Raw genomic sequence first — 27,589 nt, 5'->3', positions numbered from 1 at the left:
GGGCTTTACAGAGAAAAGAAACAAGGGATCCAAAACCCCAAAAAAAATCCAGGTGTTTCCTTCGCCGGTGCCGGTGGTGTTTCTTCTTAGCGTCTGTTTCTATCTTTAGAAGAACCGACGTACAAATCAAAACCGCGTTGCTTCTTTATAGTCAACTCTTCCCTTTCCAAACTCTCCGCAGATTCTACCGAACTAGGCATTTTCTTGAGGAATGAAACCATAAAAAACATATCAAAGAAGAAAAGTGAAAACCCCAATCCTTGAAATCTCCAAGAGCACAAAAATCCACACTCGAGAGTTTTTTTAGGGCAGGAGAAATCGTCGAGAGTTGCAGCGGCTGGTGGTTGTCAAGAAAGACAGAGAGAGCAAGAGAGAGAGAGAGAGAGAGAGAGAGATTTATCAGGCACAGTTTTTACAACTTGGGCTGAGAAACAACAGAACATGTCCAACATGTTCTGTCAAAAGTCTTCCAGGGAGCATAAATTTTGATTTATGTTTCCAAAAACACTTCGTTATCAAGCGGTTTTTGGGTGTTTTTCTGTTTCTCAGAATGGAAAAACACCAGAAACTGTTTCTCGTAAGGTTATCAAGCGGGCACTAAGATGCCCTCCCAGGCTTCAAATAAAGAATGATAGCATGGTTGGTAGAATACTACAATGAAGAGATATCCAGCTCCAATGCTGGGTAACTGAAGAGGTAGGTGGTGGGTTGTAGAAGTTTGTAGAGTTGGGAGATGTTTGACCCTTTTGAGGAGATTGGGATGAAATTGGTGATGCATTTATAATTTTCTGGGCTGCCTGTTTTTTGGTGTGGGGTATCAAGAATGGGGAAAGATCTTTGATCTCTTTTACCAGCTCGTTGAATTTGGTGATGCATATAATTTTTGGGCTACTATTTTTCCATTGCGGACCTCTGCGCAAGCAACGGTAAGGTTGCTCCATTGCAACCTAGTGGTCGTGGGTTCGAGTCAGGAAACAACCTCTCCATGAGGCAGGGGTAAGGCTGCGTACATTATGACCCTCAGCAGACCCTGCAGTGGCGGGGTTTTTTTTATTAGGGGTGAGTGTGGGGGACATATCTTCGGTTTCTTGTTCCAACTCCTACAGTGTGAGCTATATGGTTAAAATGGATTCAAAAAGTCTTCAAGAACCATGCTGAGCTGGTGTGTAGGATGGCTGCCAAAGCTAAGTTGGTTTCGTTTTTTCTTCTCTCTTTTACTTTTCAAGTAGTTAACAAAGGAAGACACTTGAGGTTGTCTTTTCATTTTGTGTGTGTGGATTCCGGTGAGGTTGTATCGGCCATTTTTGGAGACTTGTATAGTGGGCTTTTTTGTTTGAATAAAATTGTCTTATCAAAAGATAGAGAAAATGGTTCCTAAACGCCCATGGTAGGAACCCGTTCCCACACCCCCACTATTCAGTTCCACCATATATTAGCCATGTTTCAATTTTCAGAGCCTAATACAATCAAATACCCTCCAAGGTATTGGCGTGCATCCCAGCCGCATGTATGTTCTCGCACATGTACAGTACTCTGACCACTACTTTGCCCATATACCTGAATTTTCAATGTTCTATTTTTCCACATGGCAAATTTTTATTGGGTTGAAACTTGACATGTGAACAGGCTTACTAGGATCTACCAGTTCACAAGATTTGGGCATCATCTGATATACCACATGGCAGGTGTTGGAATTTAATGTGGGTGTGTAGGAAAGGTTTCTAACAAGGGCGTGTAGGAACTGGCTCCCCCAAAAGATAAAGTTACAGTACCTTTTTTCCTCCTAAAGAGGTAGAATGGTGTATCTTTGTCTTGTCATTTCTTTGAAGATTTGACAAAGTTTTGGCAATATATTTCAGGGGAAAAGGTTCTCTGAGCCGCTGGGGCAGAGTACACTTGCACCTTTGTGTTTATCTCTCTCCTCACATGGAATGACCTCTCTACTCTCCTATGTACAATACTGTTTTATCACATCTCATTGGTGCACTCTCCTATGCCGCTTACTCAGAGAACCCTTTCCCATATTTTGTTTATAGATAAAATCATGAAGCCTTGAGTATTAGATTTTATGTTTTGGTAAATGGATGCTTGGATCTGACCAAGTGAATGCTGAACTTGATTTCTTTTAGGTTGTCTGAGTTTTACATATTTCACCAATTGCTTGATTGTAGAATCACACCATCAAATAGTTGCTGCTCTCTTAGTCTTGGTTGTTACTGTGGTGAAACGGAAGCTCAGGCTTGCATCTCTGATGATTCTCTACATGGTATGCATCTCTGATCATCCCTTGCATTTTGTCCTATTTAGCTAGTGTTGTTTGTATTTATTTTTATTGCTTTGTGTGGCAGGACTTAAAGTCTTTGCAGGGTCAAAGAGGAAGTCAGTTATGGAATTTGATCAGCAGGAAGATTTATCAAACTCGAATTCTTCATATTTGAAGCATTCATTGAATTCTAAGAGAAGTAGGACTTCCTTAGTAGATACACCTACAACTTGGGAAGACGATCCACCAGGAAATAATGCAGATGACTGCATGGAAATTGTTAAGAATAATAACACACTGGGTTCATCGAGCAACTCTCAGTGTGCAGTTGAAAGAAGCTTGTCAAAGGGCTTTGCAGGACTCCTGTCGACAGGCTCTTGTTTAAAATTTGATCAGAAAAGGAGTGTATTCTATACATAGTTGTTGGCACCAATACTGCAACCTAAAAATATCAAAGCTGAGCGAGTATTAATTTATATGTTTTCCATATCTAAAGTCATTCTTATGGGTTTCCTCCTTGTGTAGTAATAGATTTAATGTAATTGATGAATGTTATTGTTCAATTCTGTCAATTCAAAAACTGTGATTTCATTTGTTTCTCATAGTTTTCTTAACTGATGCGTGTGAGACTTCTCAAAATCCATCTTAAATATTTTACAAACAATTACACTACCACACGGCGGCTATGTGTGCGTGCGTGAACCTGTTATCTTCTGGACCAGTGCATGGGACTTGCCGAAGGCTTGGTTTGAACAGAACATATGCCCGAGTGGATGATTCTCTATTTGGTTGATGGGGAATATCTTTTGGAATGGGGTCCACAGACTTGTCACTCAATGTTATGATAGTGAAAAGATGATGGATATATATACCCCCCCACCCCCCCAAAAAAAAATCTGAACGGTATTTTTCGTCAAAGGTTTGGTGATATATGAGATCTGCAACAAGCCTAACTTTTTCAGTCAGCATATTTATGATTTTAGTGTATGGTATCAGATTGGGTACTGGTTAACTGTAAAACCAATACGATGTTGATATGGTATCGTTATGAATCTGTCGTATTGGATAAATTTGTCGTTGATTTTTCTTTAAAAATATATTTGTAGCAATTTATCATTGATATGGTATCGATACGATGCAAAATTGATGACTATCAAAACCGATATGTATCGCCCAATACAAACGAACAATAATACTGCAAACCATGATCATACTTCTACTTGTTCCCGTCTGCAAGTAGCAAACAAACAATGTCAGATCCCTTCCTAAGTCACGACTCATGCCTCTTACCCCAAATCTCCACAAGATTTGGGCACTAAAAGATCATTGACTATTACTGTGGTCCCAGAGAGAGAGAGAGGACTGCACCAAACTCAAGCACTGATTTCATAATGGTAAAAAGGAGAAAGAGAGGAAAGGGACGCAAGGGTATGAAGGAGTGAAATTCGCCAACATGACAATGATCATAACCACTCAGTGTATCAGCCTCTTCTCTTTACCTGATAGATCACATTCTTTTCCTATCGATACCTTATTTTGTCACGTCACCCATAAATCATTTTTTTTTCTTCTGTAGATACCTCATTTTGTCATCTCAGATGTACTCATAAAGATGATGAGCAGATGTTTGAGTGGGGAAATTTTATTTTGTGATTTGGAAAATTCCCTATAATCTTGAAGACGTTAGGATTCATTTAGGTAAAATGACAAAAAAAACTCCCTTATAGTGGTAGTTAGGTTAAACTATAGTTAAATGAACTTCAAATTCACCTAAGTTTCAAAATAAAATGACTTTATATTGAACCTCCTCATATTTAAATTTGGTTTGAAAACGAGTTTATTTGAACTCCCTAATTTTGGATAATATTTCATTTTAATCATTGGTACAAGATTTGAAGGTAATTTTCGATAACCAAAACAATCTCCGAATTTCTTACTATCTAAAAGTATTTGGAATATCCTTTAAAATGCCTTTTGAATCACTAAATTTGGATTTAAGAAGCAAAAATTGTGAGTTTGAAGTTCTAAGGAACTTGGGCTAGGCCAGACCCAATCCAGTTCAATTCCATACCATACAGACTACATGCCCCATGAAAACCTTTCATTCCAACTTTGAATGGGCTCATGTTGATGTGAAATAAGCTCGAGTCAATGTCGAGCACACATTTGTTAACGCCTGGTCTACGTCAACGAAACTCGTGCGCGTCGAACAAAATCCATTATAAGTTGAGATTCTCAGGGTTATGGATTGTAGAATGGATCATCTGCACGCACCAACAGGTGAACGTACATCTCAAAGCTAATCACATTTTAATTTTATTTTCATAAAAACCCCTCCTCCCCTTGTAAATGGTAAAAATAGGACAAGTGGTTGGCTCTCACATGTACGTTCACCTGTTGGTAAATGCAGAGGAACCCGAACTCTATGGATTGACATGCACGATCTCTATTCGACTTTGAACAAGCCTGTGCGAATGATGATTTCACGACACATGCTCAATGTGGACAATAATGTTTTTGATGTTGAACAGAAGTCTTTCAATGTCAAATTTTGGGTGATTGTTACCATAATCTAGTCGATCTATGCATTCCACTGCCTACTATAGATACCTCAATTATGAGACCTTTTACGACCCTCCAAATGGTGAGGAATTGAGTCTAGCTAAAAATGATTGTTCTGCCCCAGGGGAGGTTTGGGTGCCCTAACCTTTCAAATTGAACAAAATTTTAGGGGCGAGTATGTTTTTACATTTGAAGCCCAAATCTAGACTTTGGTGTGAAGACAACACTGTTTGATCATTATTTTATCATAATTACAGTTTTAAGGGGTCGGTTTCATCATTGGATAGTACTTGGAAAGACCTTTCCAATGTTATATGTTTCGTCAAAATTGGATTGTTAGATAGGGAATATCGCCGTCCAAAGTTTTATTGGAAATCGGCTAAAATTAGGGGGTTTTGCCCAATTTTCGTCTTAGAAAATTATCCATTTTTAATGGTGAAAAACCAAAAAATCTGCCAACAGATTTTGAGAATTTTTAATAGCAAAATTCCACAAAAATCTCCATAAAAAATCAATCTTTTTTGCCAACGAATTTTTTGAAAACAAAAAATTGTTTTTTTTTTCAAACCATATAAATACCCCCTCCCCATTTAAAAACAAAAAACAAAATTTAGAATTCAGAATAGTTCAAAAATACGGAAAAAAGATCTAGAAAATTCAAAAGGACCTTTGAAAAATAGTCCAAAAAGTCCTCTGAAAATCCCCAAAAAAAAAAAAACCCCTAAAATTCTAAAAAATAGAAAAATACTCAAAACACCCTAGAGAATCGAAATTCTACCGCAATCGTATCAGGAGCATCGAAACTTTGCAGAACTAAGTCTACAAGACCTTTTTGGCTAAAAATTAAAGGCATTTTTACTCTCTATTACTTAATTATTTTAATTCAGTTATTTAATTAGTTTAATTAAATACAAATAATTAGACTAGTAAAATTACCCTGATTATGTTTTTTTTTACCTTAATCAGGTGTTTCTTTCAAAGTATTTAAATTATGCATATTATCATACTATTAGAATAATATAATACATATGCATGTTTATTTTACAAAAAAAACACTGGCACACTGTTGTAAGGCTGATTTTTTTTTCCAAAAATTTTGTCGAATAGGTCATTCTGTTGCTAGCAGATTTTTCCAATAAGGTTTTCCCAATAATGAATATGCCGTTGGCTATCCATTGATGGGTGCTCCCTGGGAAATCTGGGTCACCCAAGTGCGGGATGTAATTTTAGAGATTCAAATGTTGTCCTTTGAGAAGTTTTTACAAATATTGGGGTGGCATAACAAACATTTGTGTGGAATTTTAGGCATTTTCTGCTTGGAGTGAAAATTGCAATGGAGAAAGGTATTACACATTTATGGGTAGAAGTTGACACCAATGTTGTGTATCATGCATTCAGAATCAACATATTTTTTTTTTGCTGGTATTTTTTTTCAACGAGAATACTAGTATCATTTCACATGTATATTAAAAAAATGTCATTATATTTCTATCCTAACTAGGGATGTAAATGAATAGCTGAAATCCGTTTCTGAATTCATGTTCGTATCGGTTTAGCACTATCCGTATCCGTCCGAAAGCTAAACGGATACGGATATGGATAAGCTATAGCTATCCGAAAAGCTATATTTACATGTAAACGGATAAAATATCCGATCCATATCCGTGTCCGTATCCGTTGAGCACTATTCAAATCCATCCGAAACCTAAACGAATACGGATGCGGATATAGCACTATCTGAGCCGAATCCGATCCTTTTACATCTCTAATTTAACTGACTTCTGAGAATAAGAGAAAAGGTACTAAAGATAAGGTGCTATAAGATCTATGATTTTGAAGTACCTGGCCTGGGACATCTCTATGTTAGGCTGTCCTCATTAAAGACAGTTACAGTTACAGTGTTCATGAAGGTGAGTCAACATAGAATATTCCTATGGAAGACAAGTAGAAAGTGAGTTCGATCACCTTGTTCAATGTTTTTTCCATTGTGGAACTCTTTACCTTCCTAAATTACCAAAAGTGGCTTTAATGAAGATTTTCGAGTAGACAAATCTTGAAATCTAGAAAGGGAAGGGTGGGTTCACCTTTCCAGTGATTTTCCATTGTGAAAATCTTTACCTTACTAGATAATCAAAAGTAGCATCAATGGAGATACGGACAACTATTGGAATTCATAAACGAAATGGTGGAGGAAAGAGGGTTTGTTTTTTTAGAAGGAAAAATCTGCTTCTCACCAGTCACCAGACCACACATGGTGGCAAATGCATTAAAATTTAAAAGTTGAAGGGTAAGGGGAAAAGACAATTTTAAGGAAAAATCTTCTTGTCCCCCAGATATGGTGGTAAAAATATTCATAATTTTCATCCCGTTAGAAAAATGATTTGGATTAGTCATATGTCAAATTTTAATTTAAAATTCAATCATTTATCTTTTCATATAATGGAATATCCTCTCATATACATCCATGCACCCCTCAGTTTCGTCCACTTCTTTTGTAATCTTAAAACTTTAATGGTTTGTTGTGCAATGCGGTAAATTCCAATTGGACTGAAAATCTGAAAATTGACATGTGATAGGGAGCGGAACATCAGCTCTTCTTGTTTACAACTCATTTGAGTTGGCATGTGGCAGAAATGATGGATGATTACAAAAATCAAATGTCACTAACGTAGTGATGACCAGTTAAACCCTTTTTTTTTTTTTTGTTGTTTTTCAGGTTCTTGAGGAATGGATGGTGTAATTGATGTTGTTATCTAAGCTTTCAATTGGTAGATTAGAATTTAACTGTTCAAAAGTCTCAAAGCAGCTCACAACATTAGTCCTTAATCGATCGATGCTTCCTTTTTTTTTTTTTTTTGAATGGCTAACGAGGGTGTCCAGACCTTCACCCGAATAGTCCCTCGGGCACACGCATACACCCCTACACATGTGCACCAGGTCAGCACTGGATCCTATGAGAACCATGGAAGCTGTGGGGCTGACCCCAGGGGAGTAAGGGAAGTTGAATGATCAATGCCTTCCATCAAAGAATAATTTGATCGTGAAAGAAATATAGCTTGAAGAAGTTGGCCTACCCTGGAATTATTCTCATTGTCATTTATAGTTCTCACTGCCCATAGTATCCCTATTACTATCCCAACAGGATTTGGTCTTCTTTAAGACACAAGAGCTTTAGCCACATAGCATTTCTGTGCTGAAAGAAATCCTAGAGTGTTTCATGGAGTTACCAATTGTACTAAAGAAAATGGGTAGACAATACCCACTGTTTGGTGAATGACTCTGTTTTTTGCTGACATTATCATGTCTTTATCTAACAGTATATTTCCAAGCAAGTCTGAATGATCCACTTAGCATTTATGGATGTCAAAATGACTTGAATTTGAGTTCCATGATGGAGTCAGTAGACTACAAAAAGTGAATGAGAATCTTTACCTTATATTGGTATTTTGATCAATATATATACTCAATCATTTCACTCTTGAAAAAAAATAAAAGGTCTTCTCTTTGGATTTTCTCCAAACAAGTGGTGGGTTCTCATTGAAATTTGCAGTGGTTACTGTTTACAAGTAAACCTTTTATATGTGATGATCTACATCTTTAACTAAAACCACCTTAAAGAAATGCATCCATTACATCCATCTGAAGCAGTGGAAGGAACATAATGATGGCATAACTAGATTAAAAATACATGCCCCTTTGCCTAAACACTGATTTGTCAACTATTGCAGACACAGTAGATGGATACTTGTCAATGGAAAGATAAAGAAAAGCAATACCTTTTTGTCTTTGGAATTACAATATACCCATTTCATGGAACCTAACCTTCTGAGTTTCCTAGAAATCTCATGAAATATCCCACTAGTATTGAGTGTAGGACCTTGACTTAAATTAGTGGGAGAGCTCTTGTGTCAGGCTTGTGTCACTCTCCACTCACTTCCATGGTGGGTTCTTCTTTCTATACTGATTTTGACTTCATATATCTCCTATGATATTGCCCACCCAACTTGCCTTACAAAACAGTTACCACCTTATCACATTGGCAAAGCTACAGGAAAGTATCCTTCATTTCAGGAACTGAAAAAGTCATTTGTGCTCTTTGCTTAATTTGTTTTAAAAACCACACAGGAGACATTGGTTGACAATATGCAATTTTTATCCTATGCAGTAACTGCACGGTGCTGTACTGCATCGTGCGGCAGTTACAGAGACCATGTGCATCATATGGAACCCATTGTATCATATGGTATCTACTGCACCGCACAATGCAGTACAACACTCTACAGTTACAGGAGAGGATAACGATTTGACAATATGTGATTCACACCACTAAAGTAGAAGACAGATTAGGTAGATCACCATGAGAGGTTCTGTGCTTTCCATCTTTTTTGACTTTGGGGGAAATGATACATGTGCCCAATAGTCCAATACCACCACAAAAATCTGAAGAGAGTCTATAACAAGAATGGTATAAAGAGAGGAGTAGCAGCAGGATTGTGAGAAGCAAAGACAACTTCTAAAATCCATTAGCAACATAGTGGTTTATAGACATGGCAGGCTCTGTGCTTCCTCTTACTCTAGTTATTCTATTGGGTCTTTCTCACCTTAGCTCCTTGAATGCTGTCCCAGTAGCAAGTAAATCTCCCTTATATTTTTCTCTTTTTTCTTGACTCAACATTTCCCTCTTCTCCATTTCCTTTCTCTAAGCATTCATTGTTTTTGTGCTTACAGGGACTAGAAGTTTGTTGTCCAATTCTCAAGTTTTTACAGATTTGGAGATTAATGACCATCAGGTATTTACAAATTTGGTGATCAGGGTTTTAACACAATCAATGCACAAGGTTCTTGAGCTTAAGATACCCAATATACTTATTTCTTTTTATTTCTTTTTATTCTCTCTTTCTGAAAAAAAACAGGGAATTACAGAGGAAACCTGGGAAGAAGGACTCATCAATGGCAGAATGGAATTGGAGAAAATGGATTATCCAGGATCAGGAGCCAATAACCGCCACACTCCACATCCACCAATATCAGGAGAAAAACAGAGCTAGGAGTATGGAATCTTTAGATGCATAGTTAGTAATTTTCATAACCTATTATAATGTAAGAAATTTTCAGAACATGACTTGGCTCTTCTAATCATACCCTTTGGTTATTCAGTTTTAGAGAGGAGTGAAATAGATTTAGATAATATCAGAATAGGGAAAGACATTTATGTTTGTAACTAGAATGAGTGTACTACTAGTATCTAAATTTGATATGTTAAATGGTACTTCTATTTTTCTGCAATAAGCATGTAGAAACCCCCTTGACCTTGAGGGAAGCTTAAAGCTATAACCAAAGGTCTAATTAAGCTCTAAAGTCAATTCATCTACAGGAATGTAGGGTGGGTTTGAATCTTTACATGTTTTGTTTTCTCCAAACAGGTTTAAATTCCCTTTTAGAAAGCTAATAAACTCTCATGAAGTAATGCTGGAATCATTGGGTCCCAATGAAACAAGTTTCCTGCTTGACTGGAAACAGACTTCGATGGACCAGAAAATTAATCCAAGTTTCCAAAGTAACCAACTGCAACTAATCTCCCCTCCCCACAAGGGCTCATTGCCGTATTGCCCATGCTTTACACTAATTGCCCCAGCAGTGCGAAGGTACAATAATGGACATAAACTGCAGAGCTATTCACATGATGCTCCCTCTGTTGGGGTTCCACGCGGAAGGTGGAAGTAATAATCCCACATCGGATGTGAGTAGTCTAATGTGGAGACGGATGTGAGTAGTCTAATGTGGAGACTGATAAGTTCTTGAGCATTCTCTCCTTTAAGGACTTGTTTTTAAGGATGAATTCTACTCAAATCCCTAACAAATTGTATCAGAGTCAAGAGTCAAGGATGTACATGCATTATAAATCCCCACAGTTAACGCAAAATTAAAAAAACAAAAATGTCTTTATCATAGGTGGTATATGCTTAGTACATTCCCACTCTTGAGTCTTGTCCATTAAATAAGATTAATGTGTGAATGAGTGGGGTGACTGACCATCCTCTTGATCTTTATTTGCTTATGAACCACCCAAAGTTGTGGAACAACTCATTGATCCATGATAAAGCCTCTTGAACAAGGTACAAATCAATCACTCAAGGTGATGGAATGTAGTGGCCATGTTACAATTTTCAATTATCTCTCTCTAGTCTCTATTTCTCCATTTATGTTCTTCAGATTAGGGGTGTCAATTGGTCGGTTTGGTCTAGTTTCGATAGGTGAATCTGAAACCAAACCAATAAGGAAATAATTGGTTTTTGATTTATTTCGATTTCCTCTTATCGGTTTGATATCGGGTGCGGACTGGTTTGGGTTCGATTTACCCTGTATATATATACATAATAAACAACTTATCTATAAAAGTAGGGGCAAGGCTGCATACATTATGACCCTCTCCAGACCCCGCAGTGGTGGGAGCCTTGTGCACTATGTACGCCCTTTATAACATATACATAATTATTAGGGGTGCAAGTTTGGCCCTGTCGGCCCGAACCCGTCCTGGCCCGCCCTGAGCCCGAACAGGGTCTGGGCTGAGATATTTGGCCCTGAGGGCGGGTCAGGGCTGGAAATTTCTGGCCCTAAGTTAGGGTCGGGTCGGGTCGGGTTAGGGTTGAGGCCTCGAGTGAAGCTTGGCCCGGCCCAGCCCCGACCCTGATTTAAGTTATACTATAAATTATATATTGATATAATTTATACATTATAAACTTTAAATTTCACCCATATTTTTTTATATAATATATTATATATGAAGACAATAAGTATTATAATATAATTTATTATATTGTTATTTTATGTAAAATTAATAATGTTATTCTTAGCCCATTCCAGCCCATGCATTTCTTTCCCCCTCCCCATGATCAGGGCCAATCAGGGTCAGCCTGACCCGATCCTGAGGGCGGGTCAGGGTTGGATTTTTTTGACCCTGAGTCAGGGTCGGGTCGGGCCTGGGCCCAACTAAGGGGACTTAGGGTTGGGCTAGGGTTCTATGAAGCCCAGCCCAACCCGACCCTGTTGCAGCCCTAATAATTATAGTATAAAACGAAAAAAAAAAAAACAATTTTTTTTATGATTTTTGAGTTGGTGTTGGTTTCTTACCGGGTTGGGTTCGTTTTCAGTCCAGGTTTCTACGGTTGGTGCAGTTCGGTTTTCAACTGGTTCTACAATACCCCAATTTGAAATCAAATCAACAAACCAATAAATATTCGGTTCGATTTGATTTTGGCTATATTGATCTATTTGATCTGATTTCACTAGTTCAAGCCAGGGTTTTTGATGGATCAGTCTCCTCTTCGGTGCATCCCTGAGCTACACGATGTCCGACGCACCTCTAGAGGTCAACACATGGTCGAGGTGTCATTTGAACAGTGAGGATGGATGTGCACATCCGAGCTGAAAATCCTTCTCTCTATCACATGTGATGCTCAGATGTGTAAATCCATCGTCACCGTTCGAACGATAGCTCGACCACGTGTTGACCTCTAGGGGTGTACTGAAGAGGATAGGAGCCGGATCCAGGGTTTGACACCCCTCTACTACTTCAGATGAAGATCTCTACAAAACAAAGTACATAGTAGGACCGTACAAAGCATTAATGAAGAAATTACAACAAATTTCCATTACCCCGAAAGGGACTTTGATATGCAATGTGGCAATAAGTACTCATAGGAAAATTGAACTAAAGTCATATAGTCTTTAAAGCCTCTGTTAGGTAAACCACTGAAAAATGTTGAAAATAATTAAGATCACGAGCATAGTGTCGTACGTCATGTAACATTAATGCTTTAGTGGGGAAGGAAGGAAGGAAGGAAGGAAGTGAGGAAGTGGATCTGAGGTGTTAACCACTTAAAAACTTTCCAACCACTACCTCTCCAACCCATAGAGACCCATCCCTTTCATGTTTCAATCTTTTACCTTTTAACAAACACCTTATGTTCAATCTTAGATTGCTTCACTCAATGACCAAATTTTGGTTTGGAAAAGTTTGATAACTTGAAGAGGCCAACAAAGTATAAATGATAGAAATCAAAATCAATGACTTTATCAAAGAACAGAAGTAGTACTCTTGTAAATCTGGAATTAATTATTTGGTAATTGTCATGGATATCTTAAAGAGGAATTACCTCCCAAATTCAAATATGTGATGGGAGGATTCCAATAGTACTAACACACTAACCAACTCTATTTGAGAGTGAAGTCAAAGAAAGGGGTTACTTCTCCCTTTCTTCTTGGGCAAGGAAAAACAAAAAAGAACGAAAAGGAATGGGTGATTTAAGAAGGTGAATCTATATTTAGAGGCTTATTGTAAAATGAACAATTTGATTTTGATAATAGTTTGGGAAAAAGAACATTACATGGTTGTGTGGATCCTATGTTCAGACAATCGAATGTATAATATTACCATCTCACTTCCGTGAAATTAAAAATCTCATCCATATTGATGTCCTTACGCGTGATCTCTACATTATTTCTTAAACATAAAACGGTCACACATCACTTTTCTATGTGATAGAAAAACATAGGTCATGTTGATCTTCTTTTGGGTGAGGACATACTAGAATAGTTTTTCTCAAAGGCTCTCCTTGTCTCCATGTAAAAAAGGATATATAAAAATGATTTTTTTTCCCTGACAATTCTCCATTGTTTGTGTTGATGTAAAGTATAAAAATTGATATTGTTTCACCCAAAAAAAAAAAAAAAAATTTGATATCGAAAAATAGGAACATTGAGTAACATTATTCTAAAATATTATTTGTAAAAAAATAAGAGTAAATTACACATCATCTCCTGGTTTTCAAATGAAACTCAGATCACCCCCTTGTTTAGACCCTAATATGACAAATTAATCTCTACCGTTAGTTTTATGCTGTTAAGTGATGATGTCAGCCAATTAAATAAATTTAAATCCCTAAACTACCCTTGACCAATGTTGAAGATGAAGGAAGGGTAATTTTATAAATTTAATTATAATGTTTTAATACAATGATAAAATAGTCCTTTCACACCAATAATTAATAGCAGACTAACCATTACTGTAGAAGGGGTGATTTGAGTTTTTTTCAAAAACCAAGGAATGATCTGAGTTTCGTTTGAAAACCAGGGGATGACGTGTAATTTATCCCAAAAAAAATATATATATATATTAAAATGAAACATATAGGGCGAATAGAAAAAATTTCATGATGTTGTTACAATATTTTGAAAGATTATGATTAGGGGTGTCAAAAAGTAGACCGACCTGATTGAAGTAATCGAAACTAACCAAATTGAAACCTACTAGTTGAACTCCAATCCTTATAGATTAGGTATTCAGTTTGTTACACTTTTTCTTTTATATATGAAAACCCAAGACTGGACCGACAAGAGACAAATAAAGACCATTAAAATAAATTGATAACCGATGGAAACCAATTGAACGGATAGTTATTGGTTTCGGTTTGGTATTTGCAGACCGGTCATCTTATTGGTCCGATTTTGATCTTAACTCTTAATCTGTATATATTATTACAAACACTAAATAAAATTAGACCAAATCGACCACTTGACACCTCTAGTTGTAATACGAAAAACCTTAACTGAAAACTGTTACTTTGGAATCTTTAGAAGTAACTAATCATAAAGATATTACAACAGAGGAATGTTTTCCTACACCGAGTGGTGAAAGAACTCTATGGCCATCAATGGCTGCCAATATCTGCCCTCTATTTACAAATGATCGATAATATCCTACATTTTTTTCTATGCCGTATGAACACCACCAAAGATTCAAAAGCCTCTATAAAGGGGGATTTTCCTTGATCATGGCTAAAGGAAAACTTAAACTCCACGACTTTGCATGTGCCTTCCTACCATCGAGTCTCAATCTATCAACATCTGTTAACAAAAGATTCAAAACGTAATTTTAGTCCAGGTAAGGCTTCTTCTTCTTCTTCTTAGCCATTAAAAATATTTATGACATTGATAAATAACCCACAAATCAATTCATAATTTCTTTTTTCTTAAGATTATGACCACACGATTATAACCTACCCTACCAAAGCTAAAAAGAGTTTGGTTAGAGTTAGAGAGGGCTAAATTGGGTCTTGCTCAAGCATTTACTACTCAACTTCCCACTCCACTCTAGTTTTTTTAATTTGACAAACAAAAGGGTCAAGAAACCAACCACTCTCTTGCTTTGAATATGGCCACGTGGCAAATATGGCCCCTCAAAAAAACCAAAACCCTTCTTTTGAAGCATTTATATTATAAAAATACAAATCCCTACTCCAATATAATTAGAACCAACAATTTAAAAAAAACATTAATTTGGGCCAATATAATCCCAACGAGAATGTAACTGGTACAAATTATCTTTGATCCAATTTGCAAAGGGTTTTAGGGGTTTTCTTAATTTAGGGTTTATTCCTTGAAGATGCAACAGTCATTTCATGTGACCCTATGTTTGGGCATAGGGGCCATATGCCAGGCCCAACTATTGTTTTTTTTTGAAAAAAAGCTCTATTTGGTGGTGTTTCCAACGCCTTCTCGCACAACACCTTGAGATGATGGCTCTACCCCCTAGATAGATATCAAGGCGTGCTCATCCATTGACCCAAACGCTTGTGTAGAGACAATATGACCAAGTAGTGATCTCTTGCCCATATTTTTTTTTGAAAAATCTACCTTATATTAGATTCAATTCGATTCTCATTTAGGAAATTTTTCATATTATTTCTATCATTTAATGGGGATTATTAGAATTATAATTATTAGGTTATTATTATGACATTATTAGCTTTATAGAGTGTATCTGGACCACAATCCTAAAACAGACGTTTTAGATGACAAAAAGAGTTTAAGAGATGAGCTGAGCAGTGATGACTCTCTCGTCTTCCTCCACGTCTCTTTGTCTTTGGCTCTTTGCAGACGATGAAAGCCCATGTTCTTGAGCAGAAGTTTCTAGTCTTCAATCTCCCATCCTTACCCTTCTTATCGTCAATCTTAGTTGCATAAGGTGATCTCTCAGAAATCAGATTTGATGATCGCTCCAAAGACTTGGTTCATCCACATCCAATTTATTCTTTCAGGTGCACTCGAACTTGTCCCAATTTCACCTTTTTTGTAGTGGATTTGATCCGAATTTGATTCTAGATTGGTGGGTTTCTTTTTATTTATTTATCTGTTTTCGGATCAAGCTCGGTGGGGTTTTGGTCAGAGATCTGTTCTAGTATTACTTGGTTTCTCCCCCAATGGTCTGGTCCCGCAGCTTGATTTCGTTCTGCAAGTCCTCTGGTCGTCCCATTAACATGGCTACAAATCCTTTAACATTTCCCGATCCATCTACCATTAACTCAAGGCAGAATCATCAACTCCAAAGAAACAGAAAGCAGCCCAATTCTCTGAACCCCTTAAAGGTTCCGCCTTGCAATCAATCTCGAGCTGCAGCGGTGGATGTGTTGATCTTCATTGCGGTCATTGGTGCTTCTGGGTTTTTGGTATTTCCTTATGTTAAGCTATTCTGCTATGGCTTTTACGGAGTTGTCGAGGCAATTCTTTCTGTAGTGAAAGACGAGGTATGTCGAGCTCCAATGGTCTATGCATCCATGGGGCTGAGCTTTTTCTTCGCAGCATTGGGTATTTGGGGCATCTCTAAATGCACCCGAACTGGAAGGAAATGTGGAAACCCAAACTGCCGCGGCCTCCGTAACTCGGTGGAGTTTGATATACAGATTGAGACTGAAGAGAATTTGAAGAATTCGAGTACTTCCATGAGCAAAGATAGTAGTGTGCAGGGCCTTCTTGAATTTGTACAAGAACACCATAAAGAATTAGAAAATGAATTAAGGAAGATGGCGCCTGCAAATGGGAGGGCTGTCATCGTTTTCCGTGCCAGATGCGGTTGCCCTATTGGTAGGATGGAAGTTCCGGGACCGAAGAAGCTCAGAAAGATCAAGAAGTAGAGGATAAATTATTGGTTATTGATAAAGAGGAATTCGTATAGGAGACTAGTTTCAACTTGGAGAAAAATACTGCTTGTATACTCAAGCTTTCCTGAACTATACTGTATTTAAATAAGTCGGATGAAAAATAAGCTTGTAAGGACTGTCCCTGAAAGTGAATCTGAACATTAGCTTCTTCCCTTATCTGTCTAGTATTATGTGATGCATTTCTCTGAAATGATAATTCCCTTTGAACTTCACCAGGCTCTTCATGGTTGCAGTTTGTGTTCGGCCGCTTGATTACTGGTTGTCAAGGGTTTTGTTTTTCTTTTAGGGTGAAGTTGGGGTGTTGAGAGGCATAAGATATTTAAAGGAAGATCATACTTTCTTTTTGTTTAGATTAGTGTTTATTTTGCATAGACTTCTGATCTCAGATTAGAACCATCTTAAGTGCTTCAACAGTCATGTTGCAAACTATGTATTTGGTAGTGATCAAGTCAATCTAATCAAGGGCCTGGTCTCTGCTGTATAATTTACTGATGTATCTTAAGAATTCCTAGGACATCCCTAGTTAATAAACTTCTAACCAATCCTTTGTTCCTCCCCCCCCCCCCCCCCCCAACTAGTTGAAACTTCTAAACTATTCCTGTGCCTCTCTTTCTTTCTTTCTTTTTTTTTGGTTTTGTTTTTTTGGTTTTTGGCGAGTCTAATAAGGGGTTGGGCATCTACTGTGTGAGAAGCTTATTTATTTTAAGAATCCTTCAGACTTACCGAGTTAATAATCTTTGAAGCAATCCCTTTTTTTTTATGAAGAAACTTCTAAGAAATCCTTGTGTGTCTGTGTATTTAACTTTGGTGATCTACATACAATTTGAAATGGACCTCTGTGTGTGTGCTCAAGTGCACGCCGTGTGTATTTGTCTTGGCTTTGGTGGCTTATTGTATAGTTTGAAATTGACTCTTTGCTCGTTATATTGGAGTAATGGCTGTTTAAGAGATCATTACTATAATATACTTTCTTCCAGTAAATACAGTGGAAGCTTTATTTATTCTCTACGGTTATCGTTATGGCTCAGATAGCAAGTGCACGCTGTGTGTATTTGTCTTGGCTTTGGTGGCCTTTTTGTATAGTTTGAAAATGACTCTTTGTTCGTTATATTGGAGTAATGGCTGTTTCAGAGATCATTACTATAATACTTTCTTCCAGTAAATATAGTGGAAGCTTTATTTATTCTCTGTGGTTATTGGTTTGGCTCAGATAGCTAGTTTCCACCAAAAGAAAAGAAATGAGATTCGTTTATATTACTGAAGTGAACTAGGAGAACCTGGTCCAAGGTAGCTGAAAGCGTGTCAAACTATTCAATTGAGAAAACATGAGTATATCTTTTTATCTTCCTAAATTATATCTGAAGTTGATAGATGCCATTATTGAACAGAACTTTTATTTCCCTTCTTGAATTTGAGTTGCTGATCTACTTTTAACAGATAATACTCTGGAGTTGTTATTCTCAACTGTTTATTCCCTTCAAAGACAGGGAATCTTTTCATGTTGAAATTGAGGGGAAATCATATCATATCACTTCATTTTTTGTTGGTGCTAGTTACCTAATCCTTAGTTCATTATTCTTACTTCCATTTCCAGACTGTTTCTTGTGCTCTTGACCCAACACAGAGACCAACGGCTGATGATCCATGTCATTTTATTTCTAATTTTTTATGCTGTACTTTGTACTCAGGTTTTCAAGGAACTATGGTTTTTGATACTTTGAATTTCTTTCAAACTATTGTTTCCAGGTTCCCACACCACTGTTTATTCAATTCTGGCATGGACCTGTCATGGATATGAGTGTTGTCAGCCAATAGGAGTCTAGGTTTGGCTATACGTTTTTTAGTAGAGAACATTGAGTCTTGCCCTTATGATTTGAGAGAATATTCCTGCATTATTTTATTTTGTCCCTTCTCTCTCAATCAAGTTGTTGGGTCTAGAGCCAAACATGTTGAATTCATAAGGATGGCTGGCTTTGCCATGAGGCAAATGTGACACACTCTGTTTTGTTGAAGGAGCAATTAAATCTACCTTGCAGACTGTATATGGATGCATGTTTTCCCAAGGGACCATAAGTCTTCGTCCCAGATGAACTATGTATAAATATGAGAGATGAATTATGTATCATGGACCTGAAGGCTATCATTCAGAGTGTACCAGTACAGCTCCATACAAATCAATAACTTCAATCTGTAATATTTAGTTGGTATGAAACCACTCTCATATAACAGTGCTCAAAAACCTGACTTAAGACACTTAGAAATTCTGGTCAATTTACTTACTTTCTAATCACAACCTTTATCTTCTCTTTCAGATCGTCCAGAATTTGAATCTCTGTTGGCAGTTCTCATCCTTAAACCAGGCTTTGTATAGGCATTAGTGTGTAATTGTTGTATTGAGCATGGAGAGTTTTTCATGTCACATCTCTTTTGTTTCTCCTCCTTCTTCTTCTTGGGGCAGTTGCTGTCTACGGCCTCACCCTGTTGGACACCTTCTATTTGAAACCATAGGCTCAAACCTGAAAATGGGACATTATTATCTTTTTTCATCTATAGGCAGCAATACATGTTTAACCCCCCCCCCCTCTCTCTCTCAACATATGAACACAGAGCATATACAAATATGCTTAAGAGTCTATTATTTGAAGTGACGCATTGCTTATGTCATTTTTTTGTAATATGATTGTGTGCCATCCGTTAAATTGCAATGATCTATTTGAATTATTTTTGGGTGACTAGATCCTTTTTAATTTCTCTTTTCCTGATTCCTGAAGCGACATTCTTCTCATCTTCTTTTTCATGCTTTTGGATTTTTTAATAACTCCTCTAATGGGTCCCTTGGAGAATAATAATTGATGGAGTACCTTTGCTTCTTATGATTTTTGATTCCATGGATTGCTTAGATGACTTTTGATTCACCGGACCTTCTCCTACTAATCTAAAGTTACTCAGGGTCATTCGGCATCATCCCAGAATCTCCTTTACTTGTTTTGGAATATATTAAAGTTGAGAAAGAAGCTGCAAGTACAGCAGCCTGGTTAAAGAGAAAGGTACTTAAATTACTCTCCTTTTCCATTTTTTTCAAACCTTTGGGGGCCACAGCTATCTATTCCCTTCTTGGTCATCAGATTCCCATAATTATGAGCTACAAATAAGGAAATAACAAAACTACTAGGTGATTAGCCTGCATCAGTCAATTCCCTCAACTCTGCTGACTTATTTCTCAACTTCAAATAGATAGAATTTACTTCTTGAAGGGACTACATGCAGGGGGTGGGTCTAGAGAACCCACCATCTAGTGTGACAACAAAGTAAATCTTGAAGTTCTAAGGTTGACCCTATAGGATGAAGCTCACCACCATGACCTGTAGGCATTTTCATCTTGCTGCTCTCAATTTTGTTCTGACCATCAATAAGAATGTGATGAATCAGAGGTTTGGAATTATCTGAATAGGTTAAATTTTGGCAAGGAATTTTCTTTAGAAAAGCAACATGATGACTGGTAATCAAATATATACAGAATGAGTTCACACCATTGCCGAAATGCTTTTGGAAATTCTCTTACTGTGATGTCAATATCTTGCAATCTTAGTCACTCATTAGTTAGATAGACCTTGATTTTTCAGACTTGTTTTTAGTGATACTTAAATAGATGATCTTCCACAGTTCACACCTTTGAATCATTGAAAGTTGTTCCTTAATGCAGCAGACCAACTGAATGTGTTTGTATGGCACTGAGATGGCAGCACTTTGGAGATCAATCATTGAGTTTTGATTCCAGCCATCAAAATGATATCCGCAACCCGAGGAATACAAAGATTGATCCTGATCTAATCCAACGTTTTTTTATTGTTCCTTTGCAATGGTTGCCTTTTCTTAAGTTATGGGTTACAGGCTAAAAGCTTAAGACTCCCTTCTGAGTACGTTACAGGTTTTGCCTTTTATTGCTAATATTGCTAATATTGAAACTTTATAACAGAATAAATCATGTAATAAGTAGCTTTCATTTAGAACATCATGAACCATCAGGAACTGTAGGCAACCTTTATTGTCATTTTCACGGTTGAGTTTGTGTGTTTGCTCCTTGGGGTTGGGGGGTGGGGGTGGGACTCTCTGTTACCCACCTTGAGTTAGAAGACTCTATATCAGTCAAAACAATTTGATCTCTTTTACATCAGATGCTGGGACCATTAGAAAGCCCCACTTTAACTGTTATGTAAATTTGAGCAATGGAAGGTTAAAGTGATTCTAACTAATATAAATCTACAGTTCAGCACTTCAATAGGAATGACAAAATCAATTACTTACTTTTCCTTCTACAGCAGAGTTGCAGGGGATAAAAGAATCGGATCAATTTCATTAATAAATTTATTCATAAAAATGCTGCTTTTTTTTTGTATTATCAGTGAGGATGAAAACAGGCATTTTTCCTGTTCTGATTTATGGGTTGCTTAAATAAAAAATGTTCTGGGTTTCCCTTTTCAGTTCTGTTGCAGACTTGCTCAATGAAGGATCCCTGCCCACAAGAATCTTTGTTTTCCTTAATTCCAAATGCTCCCTTCTCATGAAGGTTCATTGTTGATTCAGTAAGCCATTTCACATGTGAGACGATTTTATGATTGCCATCTAATGGCATTCATGCAATTACAGAGTCGGTACGGTTTTGATTGGGGATTCCAATCTAATATTTTACAAAATCCATTAAGCTTCATGAACTGGACTCACTTTATCCAATATTTTTCCATTATCTATTCATTAATAAAAGTAAGATAAGTTTCTGTCTTTAAGATCTAAGACTAGATTCTTTGATTCCCTCCCCCCTAGAAAGAACAAAAAGAATCTGCCACCCACTCCGCAATCCACATCTTCCTTGGAAAGAAGGGGAAGTGGTGTGAAGAAAGGAAAAGAGAAAAAACTATCTGACGGATTTTATCTTTCAGTCACTTAAAAGAGAAAAAATTAAAAGGAAAGAAAATCAAATAAAGTATTCCCATTAATTTCCTTCAATGCTTCTCACTGGGGGAAAAAAAAAGTTGAACCCATTATTCATCATGGTGGGGCTACCAAATGAAGCAAAGAATCGAGCAAAGAGAGTAGTAAAAGGAGAAGTGGGAAAACAGCAAGAACATAAAACAATCCAGACACTTTTCCTCTTTTCTCTCCTTTTGAGACTAAATTGAAACTGTACTACTTTCTCTGTGTTTGCTGCCTCAGAGATTCTCTCCTCCTCTTTCAAGTCAATAAAAGAAAGGAAAATTAAGGAGGAAAAGAAAGAAAAAAAAAAAAAGATGACATGGAGTGGAAGATGAGAGAGAAAGAAAGAAAGAAAGAAAGAGTCCCAGCTCATTGCATATATTCTCTCCTACATAACCTATGTTTCCAGCTATGGAGGGAGAACAAAGGGACAGGAGACTCAACCCAAATTATAAAGAGAACTACAGCTGCCATACGTTGAAGCAAAGTTGCAGGAATCTAAAACCTATGTTTAATTGTCAGTCTTCAGAGGGGTTCTGATTCACAAAACCGAAATGGGTCTACAGAGAATGCAAAACCATGATATGGGTCTGGTTCTGTCTACTGATGCAAAGCCTAGGCTAAAATGGACTCCAGAACTTCATCAGCGATTCATCGAAGCAGTTACTCATCTTGGCGGAGCAGACAGTACGTATAAATTTTCTATATCCAATTTAATTTCTTTAAGATCATGTAACCTTTGGATGAGACTTTAACTTCTTTTGTTCTTCTCATGTGGGCAGAGGCGACACCTAAGACTCTGATGAGATTGATGTGTATCCCTGGGCTTACATTGTACCATCTAAAGAGCCACTTACAGGCATTTTCTCTTTCTGGGTTTGTCTATGATTTTCACTTCAAGTCCATAATTAAAGGGAATCATATATAGAATATTCCTGTTGGTTATTGCAGAAATACAGGCTTGGGAAGAATCAGCAGTCAGAAACTAGTAGTGACAATAACCAAGAAGGTGAGATTACTGACTCAGAAAAGAAAAATGATCCCCTCAACATCTCCTGTTGAAGTCTTTATGAGCTTCTATGACAGATATCGCAGAGGTAGAATGCAGAGAAGCTGAGATTCGGAGTGGCCAGACCAGTGGGGAAATCATCTGTAGAAACAACAATAATCAGATGAATGAGTAAGAACTGAGATAGCTCCAATTCTACTTTCTATCAGTTTGGTCATTGGTGGGGGGAGATATTCGTAAGAAAAGCATCAGCTGATTAAAGAATATGTTTCTCAGGAGTTTACAGATAGCGCAGGCTCTGCAGATGCAAATGGAAGTGCAGAAGAAACTTCATGAACAGGTTGAGGTAGGACATCGATCCATTATTAGCCCGCCTCCATTATGAACTGTTAATCACATCTGATTATACTTTTAGATGCTCATCAAACAACAATTGTTGTTTTTCAGGTGCAGAGACATTTGCAGCTGAGGATTGAAGCTCAAGGGAAGTACTTACAATCAGTACTAAAGAAAGCACAGGAAACACTTGCAGGATACAGTTCATCTGTGGGAATAGAAGCTGCGAAAGCCGAACTATCTCAATTGGTCTCCATGGTGGACTCTCGATGCCCGAGTCCTCCTTCATTATCAGGGTTAACAGAAACAGGGTATCTTTTCAGCCCACAAAGCTCAAGGAAGAGACCAATGAGATGCATAGATTGTTCCATGGATAGTTCATTAACTTCCTCTGAAAGCTCAGCAAGAAAAGATGCAAATCTACAAAAGGAAGAGGATGGAGATGTCCATGGCTCCAAAGAACCTTCTGTTCTTCTTCCATCAATGGAGATGAACACAGATGGACACGAGACCAGATCAGATGATCAGATTGGGGAACAAAAGAGAACTGGAAGTACCATTTCTGATGACAATTGTGTTGATCAACCATCAACCAAAAGACTATCAACCCATAAAGAGAGGCCTTCTAAAAGCTTTAGGGAGTTCAGATTGCCACAGGAGTTTGATCTGAACAGCCAATATCTGGGTGAGATGGATTCAAACTGCCATGAGCTTGACCTCAACTGCAAGGAACCTGAGCCAAGTCTCTGAGTATCTGAAGCATTAGCATTTTGGCGCCTAATTTATTCTCTGAAGTGAGTTCATATAGTTTACAAACTTATACACCATAGACTGTATAGCCAGGTGGTCATTGGCTCATAAAATATTCATAGTGTTCATGTGAGTATGTCCCAAATACTTTTGGAAGTACTTCCAAATTCAGACATATTGTGTGTATATGGGCCCTGACTATAGTATATAGGGATGAGTGTCAGATGGAGACTCCATGTGGTTTTGCTATCCTTATTTAATGAAAATATATTTACTCACAAAAACAAAAATAGTAAGGTTCCTCCATTGTGATCTAGTGCTCGTGGGTTTGAATTGAAAACCAGTCTCTCTGCGAAATGAAGGTTAAGACTGCATAAGTCATGACCTTCTCCAGACCCCGAAATGACGAGAGCCTCATGCACTGGGTACACCAACCATTTAAGAAACCCTTCCAAAATGAGGATGAGTAAATACAATTTTCCCAAATCATTAATGGGTATTAGTGAATATGATATCATATAATTTGATATAAAAATAATAATGACCACAACAACAACAATAATTCAAGGTGCTACTTGGATCATCCTCAATCCTCTAAATGTCTTGTCTTATTGTTTAGGTTTGTCATAATATTGTATTATCTTTCAATATATTGTTAAGATATTTTATCATATCATTAGATTTCTTAATTTATTTATATATCCTTAGCATCACCATCAATATTGCTTTATTAGGTAGGTTCCCATTTGGTGCAAGAATCTTAAGAACCATGCAATCAATGTCGGTTGGATAGATTAATTTCCTATGATAAATATTGCAATTTAATTTTGTTTTTTGTAATAATTGCAATTTAATTGATGGTCTGATTCTGTGGACAGCTATCTCATCTCATGTTGTCTCTACCCACTTGGTGAGTTTCACTCAAATGGATTCATCATGTCCCCAAGTAAAGCTTAGTAAAGTGATTAGAAAATCAATATTTTAAAATGAGAAAATTTTGTTGTAATCAAGATTGGTGAAAAAATATTCGGAACTTTACCTTTTTGTCTTTTTAGTATAACAAAATTTTGTTTTTCAGTTAGAGAATTACTATAGGTAAAAACAATACCAAATCAAAAATTTTTTTATCTGATATAAAATCATACAATGAATCGATCCTCACGTAGTATAAGGTATTCAGATCAACCATTATAATATGAGTTTAGACTTATCTCTTTAGTGCCACAAACGAAGAAGTTTCAACGGTTCACGATCCTTAAACACTGAACCATAGATCGATGTAGGAATCGATCTCCACTCAATGTTTTGATGGAGAAGAACAGAGTAGAATTCTCCCTTGAATCATGGCTACCCTCAACGCTTGGGAGAGAGAGAGAGAGACTCTACAATTTGGGAAAGAGCTCTCTCTCAAATCGTATGAGCTAATAATGATTTAGTCACTTTCTTTTTTCTTAATGCTATTATATACCCAAGCAAGATTCCTTCCCTTCTTTGGATTTCTAGTGCCAAATGATACAATCCAATTGGGTCGTATACCAAGACATCCAACACTGAGTCCCCCTCAAAGTTTAAAGTATCGGTATCGGGAGAGAATGCCTACAATTTGAGAAAGAGCTCTCTCCCAAATCGTATATGCTAACAATGACTTAGTCACTTTCTCTTTTCTTAAAGCTATTATATAACAAAGCAAGATTCTTTCCCTTCTTTGGATTGCAAATGCCAAATGGTGCGATCCAATTGGGTCGTACACCAAGACATCCAACAATGAATCCATCTCAAGGTATAAAGTTTAGGTATCGGGTATCGTATCAGAAGAGTGATTTTAAGATACATATTGTATCGTATCAAAGATATGTATTGTATGCTACAAATATGCATAGAAATGGTCAAGATACACATGAAAATACATTTTTGGAGAAAAAAATAATATAAATAAACAATATATGGCATGTATCATGCATAAACACTAAAATGGAGAACAACGTATAATGACTTAATGAGACAATAGGCTTTCATCGATTTGAGTACAAATCCTTGCCAATGATCAAGTGTGATGCATCAACTAACTTAGTTTTACCTAAATTTATCAATTTATAGCAAAAAAAAATTTGATTAAAAACCATGATTTAGACACAAAGATCAAGTTTTTCTGAAACCTACTTTTTTTTTTCCTGTGAAATCTCCTTCAATCTCTGATCTAAAAAACAAAAGCATAGTCTGATAGTCACATGGACCTTTAATGGCCGTAATAATGTCTATTGATTGGTATTAACCGTATCGATATGTATGGAGCTGTATTGGTTTGTATCGAGCTATATTGATCGATACATATCGATACTCTCACAGAATCCTTTAAAGTGACGTATTGGTACGTATCAGTCTGTATAATATTATATCGATCCGTATCAGCCGATATAATACGATAGCAATTGAGACATAGCATTTTTTATAAAAAAAAAAAAAAAAAAAAAAAAAAAAAAAAACAAAAGAAGATATGTATCGTATTGGTACCGATGATAGACGCTGAATTTTATCATCCCCCGACGATGATGATAACAAGGATATGGACGGATGATGCCTCTTTCAAGTCACCCATAAACCCATAATATGCCCAAAAATAAGCAAAATTGACTGCTTTAGCCCAACAGTCACCGAAAAGGCAAGCGGAGTCAATCCAAGTTCAACTGACACCCCCAGGAATTGGGCGGCATCCCCAGGCAATCGCCGGCACCGCCCGAAACTTGGTGACACCACCCGAGAGCCCAGTAGCACTGCCTAGGGCACCGGGGGCACCATCGAGACCCGGGTGGCCCTGCCCTAGCCTGGTAGATCCGATCCGATCCGATCCGATGGAGGAATATTTATAGTCTTTATCAGCTTTGTTGTAAAGTGAGTGAGATTTGAGGTATTCGATTTAGTGTTTCTGGGAGAGCAGCAACGCCGTTTTTTGGTGTTCTTGAGAGATCTCCATTGTAACTTTCTCCGATTTACATAATGAAACATCTTCAACATTCGCCTGTGGATGTATGTAGCACACCATATTAGTGTGTAAACCACGTTAAATCTCCATGTCATTTTGCTATGTTTTCATTTTTATTCGTATTTTTATTGGTGCTTGTTCTAACAAAACAAATCTCTATAATCTGATTCTACCTTACTGCCATACCTTTATCATCTTCAACATGTTCAATACATTTCTTTTGTAAGCCAGATGACTTCCAAGTAATCCATAAATTAAATCACTTGTGTATTGACATGGCTGGAACTAAACATCCAACATACCTCCTCCCAAATTTGCTAAGATTTCCACATAAATTCTGTCAGCATTCTCACCCATACCATGGAGAATAGAACTCATGGAAAAAAATGGCAAACAGAACACACCCCTCCCCCCTCGCCAAAAATAAGTGTCCAATTGAGGCTTTAATTGAGAGAGAGACCAATATCAATCTCACACCACAGAAACTACGTCAAAATGAAATGCAGAGCCACCCGTTCTCATGATAAAATGGATAGACTGGTTCAATTGATGAGAGACTCTCCTTAATTCTAATATAAACAAATCTTACATGCTCTCCTCCCTAGTAGGGATGTAAACGGATCGGATTCCGCATCCGATTAGCTTTCGGATGGATTCGGATAGTGCTACACGGATACAGATACAGATACGGATCGGATATTTTATCCGTTTACATGTAA

The 27,589-nt window shown here is 37.2% G+C and overlaps 3 protein-coding genes across 7 annotated transcripts in view; all 3 read left to right on the top strand.

Annotated features, from left to right (window-relative positions):
• Nucleotides 1-2,766, top strand: part of LOC122671338 (defective in cullin neddylation protein AAR3-like) — a 32,739-nt gene extending 29,973 nt beyond the window's left edge. For 2 of the 3 annotated variants that reach the window (XM_043868493.1, XM_043868492.1), the window contains 2 exons: nucleotides 2,172-2,266; nucleotides 2,349-2,766. In XM_043868493.1, coding sequence (XP_043724428.1) covers nucleotides 2,172-2,266; nucleotides 2,349-2,683 — 430 coding nt within the window. In that variant the 3' untranslated portion in view covers nucleotides 2,684-2,766. The remainder of the gene's footprint in view (nucleotides 1-2,171; nucleotides 2,267-2,348) is intronic. The other variant, XM_043868494.1, reaches the window with a different exon arrangement.
• Nucleotides 2,767-15,676: 12,910 nt separating this feature from the next.
• On the top strand, nucleotides 15,677-17,010 carry LOC122671339 (uncharacterized protein At5g19025-like). Its single transcript, XM_043868495.1, has 2 exons — nucleotides 15,677-15,996; nucleotides 16,042-17,010. The coding sequence occupies exon 2, from the start codon at nucleotides 16,087-16,089 to the stop codon at nucleotides 16,795-16,797; it is 711 nt and encodes a 236-aa protein (XP_043724430.1). The 5' UTR covers nucleotides 15,677-15,996; nucleotides 16,042-16,086; the 3' UTR covers nucleotides 16,798-17,010.
• A 4,548-nt stretch (nucleotides 17,011-21,558) lies between these two features.
• On the top strand, nucleotides 21,559-26,756 carry LOC122638364 (myb family transcription factor PHL8-like). Of its 3 annotated transcripts, XM_043831289.1 has the most exons (7): nucleotides 22,106-22,482; nucleotides 22,578-22,654; nucleotides 22,747-22,804; nucleotides 22,882-22,975; nucleotides 23,081-23,150; nucleotides 23,252-23,938; nucleotides 26,746-26,756. In XM_043831289.1, exons 1-6 carry the CDS (start codon nucleotides 22,350-22,352, stop codon nucleotides 23,888-23,890), a joined length of 1,071 nt encoding a protein of 356 aa, XP_043687224.1. In that variant the 5' UTR covers nucleotides 22,106-22,349; the 3' UTR covers nucleotides 23,891-23,938; nucleotides 26,746-26,756. The 3 variants fall into 3 exon arrangements, with proteins under 3 accessions (XP_043687225.1, XP_043687223.1, XP_043687224.1); XM_043831290.1 differs by lacking the exon at nucleotides 26,746-26,756 and having other exon boundaries at nucleotides 21,559-22,482; nucleotides 22,891-22,975; nucleotides 23,252-24,021; XM_043831288.1 differs by lacking the exon at nucleotides 26,746-26,756 and having other exon boundaries at nucleotides 22,105-22,482; nucleotides 23,252-24,021.
• Nucleotides 26,757-27,589: the final 833 nt, after the last annotated feature.

This window comes from Telopea speciosissima, chromosome 8 (assembly GCF_018873765.1).
Source record: "Telopea speciosissima isolate NSW1024214 ecotype Mountain lineage chromosome 8, Tspe_v1, whole genome shotgun sequence".
NCBI lineage: Eukaryota > Viridiplantae > Streptophyta > Magnoliopsida > Proteales > Proteaceae > Telopea > Telopea speciosissima.
This window is presented reverse-complemented; position numbering and strand designations above follow the sequence as displayed.